Raw genomic sequence first — 12372 nt, 5'->3', positions numbered from 1 at the left:
CTTAGACTCTTCATCCTCAGTTTTCTCCTTCCTTGCTAACATAGGCTTTGTATTAGTAGAAAGAGGGCATACAGTTTCTTATCTATCTTTATATCTTCAATCTAAGGAATTTCCAAATCAGTTTCCTATGAAACTTTCATATTCTTTTACATTAGGAAGTAAAAATAGGTCTTCTTGAACCCTCTCTTCTGGGTTTACTGTTATTCAATCATTCAACATTAAAAGGGACCCCACGAAAGGGACCCACCTGTACAAAAATATTTATAGCTGCTCTTTACGTGGTGGCAAGGAATTGGAAGTTGAGGGGGTGCCCATCAATTGGGGAATGGCTGGACAAGTTGTGGTATATGAATACAATGGAATACTATTGTGCTGTAAGAAATGATGAGCAGGAGGAGTTCAGAGAAACCTGGAGGGTCTTGCGTGAGCTGATGATGAGTGAGATGAGCAGAACCAGAAGAACATTGTATACAGTATCATCAACATTGAGTGTTGACCTACTGTGATGGACTATATTCTTCTCACCAATGCAATGGTACAGAAGAGTTCCAGGGAACTCGTGATAGAAGAGGATCTCCAAATCCAAGAAAAAAAAAAAAAGAACTGTGGAGTATAGGTGCTGATTGAACCATACTATTTCTTTTGTTTTGGGTGCTGTTGTTTTTTTTTTTTCTATTTTGAGGTTTTGCATTACTGCTCTGATTTTTTCTCTTATAACAGGATTAATGCAGAAATAGGATTAATGTTATTGTGTGTATATATGTGTGTGTGTATAGATATATATATATCTATATGTCTATGTATATAGATATATAGATATAACCTATATCAGATTACCTGCTGTCTAGGGGAGGGGGGGAGGGAGGGGAGGGAGGGAGAAAAATCTGAAATTGTAAAGCTTATATAGACAAAAGTTGAGAACTATCTTTACATGTAATGGAAAAAATAAAATACCTTATATGTTAAAAAAATAAAAATAAAATAAAATAAAGATATGGGGGAAAAAACAAAAGGGACCCCACAATCCAACTTGTATCATGAATGCCCTCTACAACATCTCAAACAAGTGTAATCTAGCCTTTTCTTTAAGAATATTCATGTGGGGACAGCTAGGTGGCGCAGTGGATAAAGCACCAGCCCTGGATTCAGGAGTACCTGAGTTCAAATCCAGCCTCAGACACTTGACACTTACTAGCTGTGTGACCCTGGGCAAGTCACTTGACCCCCATTGCCCCCGCAAAAAAACAAAAAAAAAACACCCAAGAATATTCATGTGAAGGGGCAGCTAGGTGGCACAGTGGATAGAGCACTGGCCCTGGATTCAGAAGGACCTGAGTTCAAATCCGGCCTCGGACACTTAACACTTACTAGCAGTGTGACCCTGGGTAAATCACTTAACCCCAATTGCCTCACCCAAAAAAAAAAAAGAAAGAATACTAGTGTGGGCAGCTAGGTGATGCAGTGGATAGGACAGCTAGGTGGCGCAGTGGATAAAGCACTGCATTCAGGAGGACCTGAGTTCAAATATGGCCTCAGACACTTAACACTTACTAGCTATGTGACCCTGGGCAAGTCACCTTTATTGCCCTGCAAAACAAAATAAAACAAAACAAAACAAACAACAACAAAAAAAAAAAAACTAGTGAAAGATATCTCCTTCCTAGGGCAATATAGTCCATTTCTACACACCTCTAAAATGGCAGAAAGCTTTTCTTTCTGTCAAGCTGAAATCTGCATCTCTGTAACTTCCACCCAGTGGATTGAATTATATTGTATTGGACCAAGCAGAATAAATCTAATCCTTTGTCCCCATGAGAGCCCTTCAAATATTTGAAGACCATAATTAAATCACTTCCCAAGTTTTCTGTTCTTTAAATTAAACATTGAAAGTTACTTTCCTTTTGAAGTATAGTTTTGAGTCCTCTTGCCATCCTGACCACCTCTGGAAACACTCCAGTTTTTCTTCCTAAAATATGACAATCAAAATTAAACACAAGACTCCAGCCGCAATCTGTCCAGGAAAAAGTATAGTTGGATTGTCATTTCTGCCATTCTGAATAATAGACTTCAGTTAAAACAATCTAGGAATTGAATTAAATTTTTGTTTGGAGTGGGAGGAGACTGCTACTTAAAGGTATACCCTTTGAGGAGATCAAAGGATTGTTTAACTCTAGCTTAATCTGGGCTTTCTGTTTGCTTTCAATTAAGTGACCCAACCCTTTGTCCCTCCCCTCAACTGGAGAGAATATTGTGGAACACCAGCTAGACCAGAGTAGAATTTACTGGTGGTAAATCAGTTTGCAATGTTTCATCCATCCTGTACATGTGCAGTTAATTTTTTTTTTACCCTGTGTAGGTGTCTTTATCCCTTTTAAGTTTCATCACGGTCTAGTCTGCCAGGCTATCGATCTTAGTTCTGTTATCTGATGTGAATTATATTCCTCCAAGCTTTATGCCAGCTTCAGATTTTCATAAGTATTCCAGTTATATCTTCATCAAAGACATAAATAAAAATGTTAAACAGATTAGGGCAAAAGAAAAAGTATATGCCCCTAAAGAAAAAGTATATTCCCCTAAACACTATTACCCAGGTTAACATCTCTTGCTACTCACTGGGATCCGTGGTTGAACCAGAATCTGTTTTATTATAATTCATATGTTAATTTTCAAATGAGTTAAACACTGACAAAGAGGGGAAAGTATTGTATTTACAAATGAAAACTGTTGGTTAATACTTAACTTTCTGTAAACCCCTTCACAAGTCCCGGAGTTTTATGTAAATTTCCTTTCTCTACCTTTCCCACAGATGTTTATGGTGAGGAATAAGAAAAAAGAAGCAATAAGAGACCTGAATCTGAATATGTACGAGGGGCAAATCACTGTTCTCCTAGGACATAATGGAGCAGGGAAGACAACCACCTTGTCCATCCTCACAGGTCAGGATCAATGATGCTGGACAACCCTTCGTGTTTCTATAATCTAAAGATGTTGGTTAGCACCAAGCCTTTACTTTCCTGCCTAGGTTGAGTTGTTTCTATTTCAGTCCTTTTCATTGTTATTTATTTAACAAACATTTATTAAAAACACATAACTGTGTGCAGACTACTGTGCTTAGGTACTACGAGAGATACCAAGTTTAAGTAAGAAAAGATCCTGTTCTTATGAAGCTTATTGTAAGGTAAGGAGATAAAACACAAACATAGATAAGTACATCAGGCATGTTACATGTAAATGTTTGTAGAGTCGGACCTTAACGGATTTGTGAATCATATCAAAATCTGTATCACATTTGAAATGAGTTAAAGGTAAGAGACACTTAAACAATTGCAATAGCTTTAACTTCATCTTTTTTCTTTTTTTTTCCTTTCTTTTTTTTTTTTTTTTAGTGAGACAATTGGGGTTAAGTGACTTGCTCAGGGTCACACAGCTAGTAAGTGTTAAGTGTCTGAGGCCGGATCTGAACTCAGGTACTCCTGACTCCAAGGCTGGTACTCTATCCACTGCGCCACCTAGCTGCCCCAGCTTTAACTTCATCTTTACAAATGGGCCACCAGTGTGGAAAAGTACAATATGTAAAAAGGCAAAGATTAAAGACTTGGATGATTGACATTTCCTAGAAAAGTTGAGACCAAATAAAGTGATCGTTGCAAGGAAGAGGCCAGAAGAGCCTAGAAATCACTTCAATCAACAAACATTTGATCTTCATGCCAAGCAGAAAGAAGATGGTAGATAAGGGCATTACCAATTTTGAATCCAAATTTATAAAACACTATAGAGAATGGTGGAAGATTATAAGCTGTATCATCTTATAAAACAGAAAAAAAATAGAAGCAAAATCAAAGTCTAAAGAGAGCTTTGCATGAAACCAAAATGAGCCACATCATCCCAAGTATCTTCACAAATGAAAATGGCAAGAAAACAAATATATTTTTAATGTAGCAAATTTTTTAATGTTTCTATAGTTATCTATTATTATCATCATCAGTGGCAGAGGAACCACCAAAATTGGAAGCTTAACATTTAAAAGGCACTTAGGAAGACAGTGTCAGAAAAAGCAACAGGATCAGGCCAATTATGCAATGAGGAAATCTATGTTGGTGGCAACCCAATCTTGCCAGCATTGAGAGAGTGATTTATAAGATATCTCAGGCAGGAGAAATAAATAAAATTGTACAAAAAATAAGTACCCCCAAAAAAGGAATCAAGAGAACATCTCTAACTCTGACCCATATGCCTACTTTCTCATCTTTATAAAATTTTATGGGAATGATTTATATTTTTTTCAAAGGGATATTTGATTTTTTTAAAAAAGATGAGAAGGGAACAGTCAGGTTTTACTGAACATTTCTTTCTAGTAGATCTTATCTTCTCAGTCACAGAATTGACAGTGGGATTATGAAATCCCATTGGGTTTTTTTTTTTGTTGTTAGCAAAGCAAACATTTGCCACAATAGGTATAAAATATAGTTGTTTTTGTTTTCATTTTTTTAGAACTCTAGTATCTTGGACTCCAAAGTCTTTTAATAAAATATAGTTTTAAAGATTTTGTTCCAAACCAGAATCTCTCAAGCTCATGTTAAGATCATACAAGACTCCTTAACAAATGGAACCACAGAGATAACTCTCTTCAACAACTGTCTGCTTACCAATGTTAGGTGAAGCATTAACCAGGACGATGAATACTGACTCAGGGTGTCTGCCACTATCAAAAAGGATATCTTGGGGGCGGCTAGGTGGCACAGTGGATAAAGCACCGGCCCTGGATTCAGGAGGACCTGAGTTCAAATCCAGCCTCAGACACTTGACACTTACTAGCTATGTGACCCTGGACAAGTCACTTAACCCTCATTGCCCCACAAGAAAGAAAGAAAGAAAGAAAGAAAAACCTAGGCGAGAACCATCAGGAGAGAGTGAACCCACATTTATATGATTACAGATTCATCGAATATCAAAGAAATAAAGGGACTTCTAATCCAAACCTTTTTTTGAAGTCAGAAGGGAAAGAGTGATTAGGGAAAGCTCTACGGAGGAGGTGGCATTGGAGTTGGGTTTTAAAGGATAAGTAGGAATTTAATAAGTGTTTTTACAAGGCAGTGAGATTCCCAGAACAAAAAAGAACATGAGCAGAGACCCAGAGACTGGAAATCATAGTGCTTGTTTAAGAAATTCTAGACCTCAGATGCCATCAACATTATCTCCTTTCTTCTGTTGCCTCACTCTGAAGATGTTAGCCTTTCTCTTCCCCTCAACCCATCTTTTCAGCTTGCCTTGATGTGTTGTCATCCCCCATTAGAATTTAAGCTTCTTGAGAGCAAGGATTGTTGTTATCATTTGCTTATATTTGTGTTTCCAGTGCTTAGTATGGTGTCTGGCACATATTAAGTGCTTAATAAATGCTTGTTGTCTTGACTTTGCTATCTTTTCTTCCTTTGTTTTAGTCTTGAAGGAAGAAATGGCATTAACTCTCTTTGCTAAAGCTAACCCTTCTGCTTGTGTTCTTGACCCTGTCTCCTCCTGTCTGTTCTAGGATCTTGGCCCATTGATGATGTTTTCCTTCTGTCATCCTCAATTTCTCCTTATCTTCCAGCTCTTTCCCTGTTATCTATAAACATGCTAAGATTGCCCCAATCTCTCTCTCAAAAAAAACTAAAACTTCCCCCAACCCTGTTCAAGGTCTCATCTTATATCTCGTCTGCCTTTGACTGCTAAAATCCTAAGAAATATTATATAGACTCCATTTCCTCACCTCTTCTTGTACCACCCCATTTGCTTTTTAACCCCTTGCAATCTAGCTGATGACCACTACCACTCTTTCTGCCTCAATACTCTCTCCTCTAGTGACTTATATGACACTAATGAACTGAAGAAACATCTTTTTAAAAGTACAGAGGTCAGGAGGTCAGAGAAAATTCTGCAGTGACCTTCATAGAGTATACAGTGTTTTTCTTTCTGCCATTGTCCAAGTAAATGTGGGAGGTAGGTGCTATTATTTATCCTCGTTTTATAGTTCAGGAGAATGAGACACACAGAGATTGTGATTTTTCCCCAGGGCCATAGAGCTAATAAGTATCTGTGCCATCTGGGCATCTGGAACTCTGTCCATTACACCGTCTAGCTGCCCCTCCTAGACTGCCCCCAATGCAGGAGTTCTTAATTTGAATTCTAAACTTGTTTGTTGTTTTTTAAAATATTTTGATAACTGAATTTCAGTGTAATTGGTTTACTTTTTAGTCCTGTGTATATTTTATGCATTCTGAGAAGGGATTCATAGGTTTCACTGGACTGCCAAAGGAGTCCATTACACAAGATATGTGAAAAACCCCTGCTCTAGAGGGGCTCCTCTAGCTGCCCCTATCCAGATGTCTTTAAAGAAAGGCTGGGGGGGCAGCTAGGTGGCGCGGTGGATAAAGCACCGACCCTGGATTCAGGAGGACCTGAATTCAAATCCAGCCTCAGACACTTGACACCTAGTAGCTGTGTGACCCTGGGCAAGTCACTTAACCCTCATTGCCCCACCAAAAAAAAAAAGAAAAGAAAGAAAGAAAGGCTGGATGGCTGCTTGCCTAGGATGCTGTTGAGGGGATTCTTGTTCAGGTGTGCACTAAACCACGAGGCCCCTTAGGTTCCTTCCAACTCTGAAATTTTGTTCTCTGTGATTATAATCCTCTTTTTCTCTTCTCTCTCTCTCTCTCTCTCTCTCTCTCTCTCTCTCTCTCTTTCTCTCTCTCAGTCTTTACTCTGTTCCCTTCTCTCTGTCTCTTTCTGCCCCCTCTCCTCACTTCAGCATCCTTTGTTGGATCATCATCTTTCTTTTGTCCCCTAAACATGGTTGTCCATCAAGGCTCTGTCCTGGGCTCTCTTATCTTCTCTGACTACTCTCTTGTTTGGTGAGGTATCTCTTCATGATCATCTATGTTATGAAAGGACCACTGTGTTTGCCAATTAGAAGGCCATTGGTGACCTTTGATAAAATAGTTTCAGTAGATTGGTGGATGGAAAAACCAGGTAGCAGGCATTTGGAGAGGGAGTAGGAAGTAAGGAACTAGGAAGCACTGATTGTAGATGACATTTTTGAGAAGTTTTGCAGTGAAGGGAAAGAGAGGGATGGGAATGGGAGGGTGGGAAGTTGGACAAGCTAGAAGAAGCAAGTAAAAGACTTTAAGGATTACAGAGAACAGATCATAGCTAAAGGTCAATGGAAGCAGTTGGTGGAGAGAGAGTGAAGATTGATGAGCAAGGAAATGACTGCTGGAACTAAGTCTTGGAAGAAGTGGGAAAGGAGAGGGAAGTGATATCAAGGGTGCAAAAGCCACTACTTAGATCTGTGCCACAGTGTGATCAGAGAAAAAAACTAAGGGCCCAAGGGGCAGCTAGATGGCGCAGTGGATAGAGCACTGGCCCTGGATTCAGGAAGACCTGAGTTCAAATCTGGCCTCAGACACTTAACAGTTACTAGCTGTGTGACCCTAGTCAAGTCACTTAACCCCAATTGCCTCACATATACACACACAAAAAAAACAAACAAACAAACAAACAAACAAAAAAACAACTAAGGGCCCATATGTACAAAAAATATTTATAACATCCCTTTTTGTATCAAAGAACTAGAAACAAAGGGGATATGGAATATTATTACAACTTAAGAAATTGCAAAAGGGAAGGTTTCAAAGAAACCTGGAAGACTTGGATAAACTGATGCAGAGTGAACCAGAACAATTTCTATAATAGCAGCAACATTGTAAAGACAAACAACTTTGAAAGACTTAAGAACTTGATCAATGAAATGACTAACCACAATTCCAGAGGACCAGTCGTAGAGCTTGGTGCCCACAACTTGACAAAGTGGTGATAGACCCAAGATGCAGAATAAAACATACATTTTCAGACATAGACAATGTGAGAGTTTGTTTTGCTTGACTGTTCATGTTTGCTACGAGAATTTTGTTTTTATTTTTTAATGTGGTGGCAGACAAGAGGAAGTTTAGTGATAGGATAGCTCACCACAGAAGAAAGAAAAGATGGTTATTGAAACATTTTTAAATGCATAGAAGAGAATAGAAAGAATCACAGATAAGCAAGACAGCTTTGAAAATTATATATTGAATTGATTATATACTTAAAAAGAAGGGCAAGCTGTATGTAACAGATCCTCATTTTCATTTGCAATCCTCTTTTTCTGTTTTACTCTATACCCATTTTATTCGGTATTTCTTTTTTGCAATGAGGGTTAAGTGACTTGCCCAGGGTAGAGTCACACAGCTAGGAAGTGTCAAGTACCTGAGGCCACATTTGAACTCAGGTCCTCCTAAATCCAGGGCCAGTGCTTTATCCACTGCACCACCTTGCTGCCCAGTTTGGTGTTTCTTAAGTTCAGAATAAAAAGCAATTGTTTTGTAAAAGTATACAGTGTGGGGGGCAGCTGGCCCTGGATTCAGGAGAACCTGAGTTCAAATGCAGCCTCAGACACTTGACACTTACTAGCTGTGTGACCCTGAGCAAGTCACTTAACCCTCATTGCCCCGCCCCCCCCAAGCATACAGTATGGTTTTTACCTTACAGCAAAGTAAGGAATATTTCCTTTTATGACAAAAAGGAATGAGGAAAAATCAACTGATTATAGTGAGAAATTTTGAGGAATCAAGTATGGGACTTAAAGAGATAACATTAATCAACCTCAGTCTTCCTGTGAAGTAGGAGATCAGGTCATCTACTATAAGTGATGGGGATTGGGAGGCCAGTTGAGGTAAGGAGGAGATAAGAAAATATTTCCCATTACTTTGGAGATATACAGGGAGTCAATAAGAATAGACTACGAGGATTATTGAAAAGTAGCGTGGTTCCTCCTGAGGTTATGTACCATGAATTTGAAGTGGGTGAAATCAGCTTGATTGTGTGATTTTTCACCAGCTCTGGAACAGAAGCAGAGAAATTAGCTTGGTCAGGGTTACCCAAAGATAAGACTCTGTTGGATAGATGTGGCAAAAGAGAAGGGGAACAGGGGGTTCTACAGTAATAGCTAGTGTACAAATAAAGTAGCTGACCATGGGGTCAAAGCTTGATATGGAATTAAGTAAGACTACATATGAGAAGATGGACTGGGAGCAGAAAAATAGTTCAAGGAACCAGAGAAGCTTGGGTTTAGTGTGAGTGAGGAGAGAGTTGTGGTCAGAGAGTGGAATTTCAAAGTTCTCGATCATGAAGTTGTTAGCATTGAGTGATGGTGAGGTATAAGTTATGCTCATGCTGGTGTGTAGCTTAAAGGGGCTGGAAAGGCAATTTATTCCTAGAGGCAATAGGGACCATTGGAGTTGGAGTCAAGGAGTGACATGGTCAGACTTGCACTTTAAGAAAATAATTGTCTGCTGTGGAAGAGGATGGATTCAGAAAGATTAAGGCAGGAATAAGATAAAGAGAAAAACCCATTATCCCCATGCTGTAGTGGTTAATTAATTCATCTTTTGGGGGGGTTCCCCCCTAAAATCCTATTTGATGAATTAACACAACTGCCAAATTTGCCAGGACCATGATTCCCAAAGTAATATTCAGATATAGCCTGTCTAAGGTAATGAGAGAGAGAGAGAGACACAGAGAGAGATCTCTCTCTCTTCCAAGGCCCTTTATCTAGCTAAGTCACTTTGCTTTAAAGTCCCCTAACTATGACCAAGGAGTTCCTACCAATAAACATATATGAATGGGGCAGCTAGGTGGTGCAGTGGATAAAGTACCGGCCTTGGATTTGGGAAGACCTGAGTTCAAATTCAGCCCCAGACACTTGACACTTACTAGCTGTGTGACCCAGGGCGACCCTCATTGCTCCGCCCCCCCCCCCAAAAAAAAGCCTATATGAATGTTACTACTCACACTTTATATGCCCAATTTATGAAGTGCAACTAATGTTAATGAGATTAATTGCATAAGCCATATATAAAACGCTTCTCATTATGTTAGAGTTTTATATTCTTTTTCATTTAAATTATATTTCATGTTTCTCACATCCTTCAAAACCAACTCAAAACTTCTCTTCTGGTGTAAACTGATGAATCCCTTTCATTTTTGTCTTTATTCTGCTTTTTAAAAAAATATTTCATACAATTAGTGAGAAAAGAATTTAGTACTTGTCAGTGTTTTACTTTTAAAATTTCTTGACCAATTTTGTGTTTTGTCTCCATAAAAATTAGTAATCATTGTTGTTTTTCCCTTTGTTTCTCCCAGGCCCTAGTACATTCCTTCTGAAAAGGGGGAATTCAGCTAGTCTTTGTGAATAAGCCAGAAGGGTAGGGTTCAAGTCATGTCAAGTCAACAAGCATTGATTAAGCACAGGCCATTGGCCAGGCAAGTTCTGAGAGATAAAAGAAAGCCAAAGCAAACAAAGCAAAAAAAAACAAAACAGAAACAGAAACAGAAAGGCCCTTGCCCTCAAGGAGCTCACAGTGGAAGGGAAGAGACAATATTCAAACAACTGTGTTCAGAGGATATAGACTGGATGAACTGGAGATAATCTTGGAGAGAAGGCACTAGCATTAAAAAAAAAAGTCTTCTAACAAAAGGTGGGATTTTATCTGGGACTTGTAGGATGTCAAGAAAGCCAGAGATATGTTTTACATAATTGTACATGTATAACCTACATCTGATGGCTTACCCCCTCAGGGAAGGGAGAAGGGAGGGAGGGAAGGAGGGAATGAGAGAGGGATAGAATTTGGAACTCAAAACTTTAAATAAATAAATAAATCCAGGGATGGAGACTAAGAGAGAGAATGTTCTAGGCATAAGAGACAGCCCTTGGACATTCCTGGGGTTGGGAGAGGAATGTTATGTCAAGCAAGAAACATTAAAGAGGTCAGCATCACCCACATTAAACTCCGGCTGCCGAGGGGGAGTGAATTGAACTGTCCTGTCACTAATGCTGTCCTGTCTCATATTCTGCTTCTTCCTAGGTCTTTTTCCCCCTACAAGTGGACGGGCATATATCGATGGATATGAGATCTCACGTGACATAGTTCAGATCCGGAAGAGCCTCGGCTTATGCCCTCAGCATGATGTCCTTTTTGACTACATGACAGTGGCTGAGCACCTTTACTTCTATGCTCAGGTGAACCTAAAACAAAGATCTTTTTTTGCTGTGCTCGAATGCTTGAGGTTGTCAACACTCTACCTTTATAGAGTCCCAAAATGTGTTTCAGCGAACCATGGAGAAGTGGAAAGAGGTAAAGAGATGGGAGATGGGGAGGAAGTGGGGGGAGGCATGGGGGATATTAAATAGTTAAGTAATGGGGGCAGCTAGGTGGCACAGTGGATAAAGCACCAACCCTGGATTCAGGAGGACCTGAGTTCAAATCTGGCCTCAGACACTTGACACTTCCTATCTGTGTGACCCTGGGCAAATCACTTAATCCTCATTGCCCCCAAAAAACAAACAAATAAATAAATAGTTAAGTAGTTTGCCCATCTTCACACAGCTAATAAGTCTCTGAGGCAGCATATGAAATTACAGCTACTGACTTTTTTCCCTTTTTTCTTTTTTTTCTTTTCTTTCTTTTTGTGGGGCAATGAGGGTTAAGTGACTTGCCCAGGGTCACACAGCTTGGAAGTGTCAAGTGTCTGAGGCCAGATTTGAACTCAGGTCCTCCTGAATCCAGGACCAGTGTTTTATCCACTGTACCACCTAGGTGCCCCAGCTACTGACTTTTTGGGGGAGGGTTTTGTTTGTTTGTTTGTTTTGGTGAGGCAATTGGGGTTAAGTGACTTGCCCAGGGTCACACAGCTAGTAAGTGTCAAGTGTCTGAGGTCGGATTTGAACTCATGTCCTCCTGAATCCAGGGCTGGTGCTCTATCCACTGCACCACCTAGCTGCCCCAGCTACTGACTTTTAAGTGCAATGCTCTATCAGTTCCACTGTGCTGGGTCCAGCTCCTCTCAGAAAGCCCCAGTCTAAAATTCTCTCCTTCACTTGGTCTCCTAGATGAAAGGATTATCTGAGCAAAAATGTCCTGAAGAAGTCAATCACATCTTAAACATTCTTGATCTGGAGAATAAACGCCACTCCCTTTCAAAGTCACTGAGTGGAGGCATGAAACGCAAGGTTTCTGTTGGCATCGCACTCATAGGAGGCTCTAAGGTACAGTATTGGGTGGAACCAGGTCCCCTCTGCAGCCTGGCAAAAACCTTAGCTGATACAGACCTAAGTGAATTGGTATGAACCAATTCTCTACCAAGATATACTCAGTGGTCAATCAGATCATTAGTTAGGTAGGTATAGGGTGGTCACACCAGTGAGGGGATCTTTGATTCTAGTTTAGTCCTGGGCCTATTGTCTGTCCTTAGACAACTGACCTTGCCTCATCTCTCACCTCAGCCAGAAAAGGGAATGCCTGG

The 12372-nt window shown here is 39.8% G+C and overlaps 1 protein-coding gene across 4 annotated transcripts in view; it reads left to right on the top strand.

The window, feature by feature from the left end:
* LOC122755822 (phospholipid-transporting ATPase ABCA3-like) overlaps positions 1-12372 on the top strand; it is a 111639-nt gene that overhangs the window by 73494 nt on the left and 25773 nt on the right. For all 4 annotated transcript variants that reach the window (XM_044004685.1, XM_044004702.1, XM_044004694.1 and 1 more), the window contains 3 exons: positions 2807-2936; positions 10935-11089; positions 11960-12115. In XM_044004685.1, coding sequence (XP_043860620.1) covers positions 2807-2936; positions 10935-11089; positions 11960-12115 — 441 coding nt within the window. The remainder of the gene's footprint in view (positions 1-2806; positions 2937-10934; positions 11090-11959; positions 12116-12372) is intronic.

The sequence above is a fragment of the Dromiciops gliroides genome, chromosome 1 (assembly GCF_019393635.1).
Source record: "Dromiciops gliroides isolate mDroGli1 chromosome 1, mDroGli1.pri, whole genome shotgun sequence".
In the NCBI taxonomy this organism is placed as follows: Eukaryota; Metazoa; Chordata; class Mammalia; order Microbiotheria; family Microbiotheriidae; genus Dromiciops; species Dromiciops gliroides.
The sequence above is the reverse complement of the archived record's forward strand: the minus strand, read 5'-3'. Positions and strand labels throughout refer to the sequence as shown.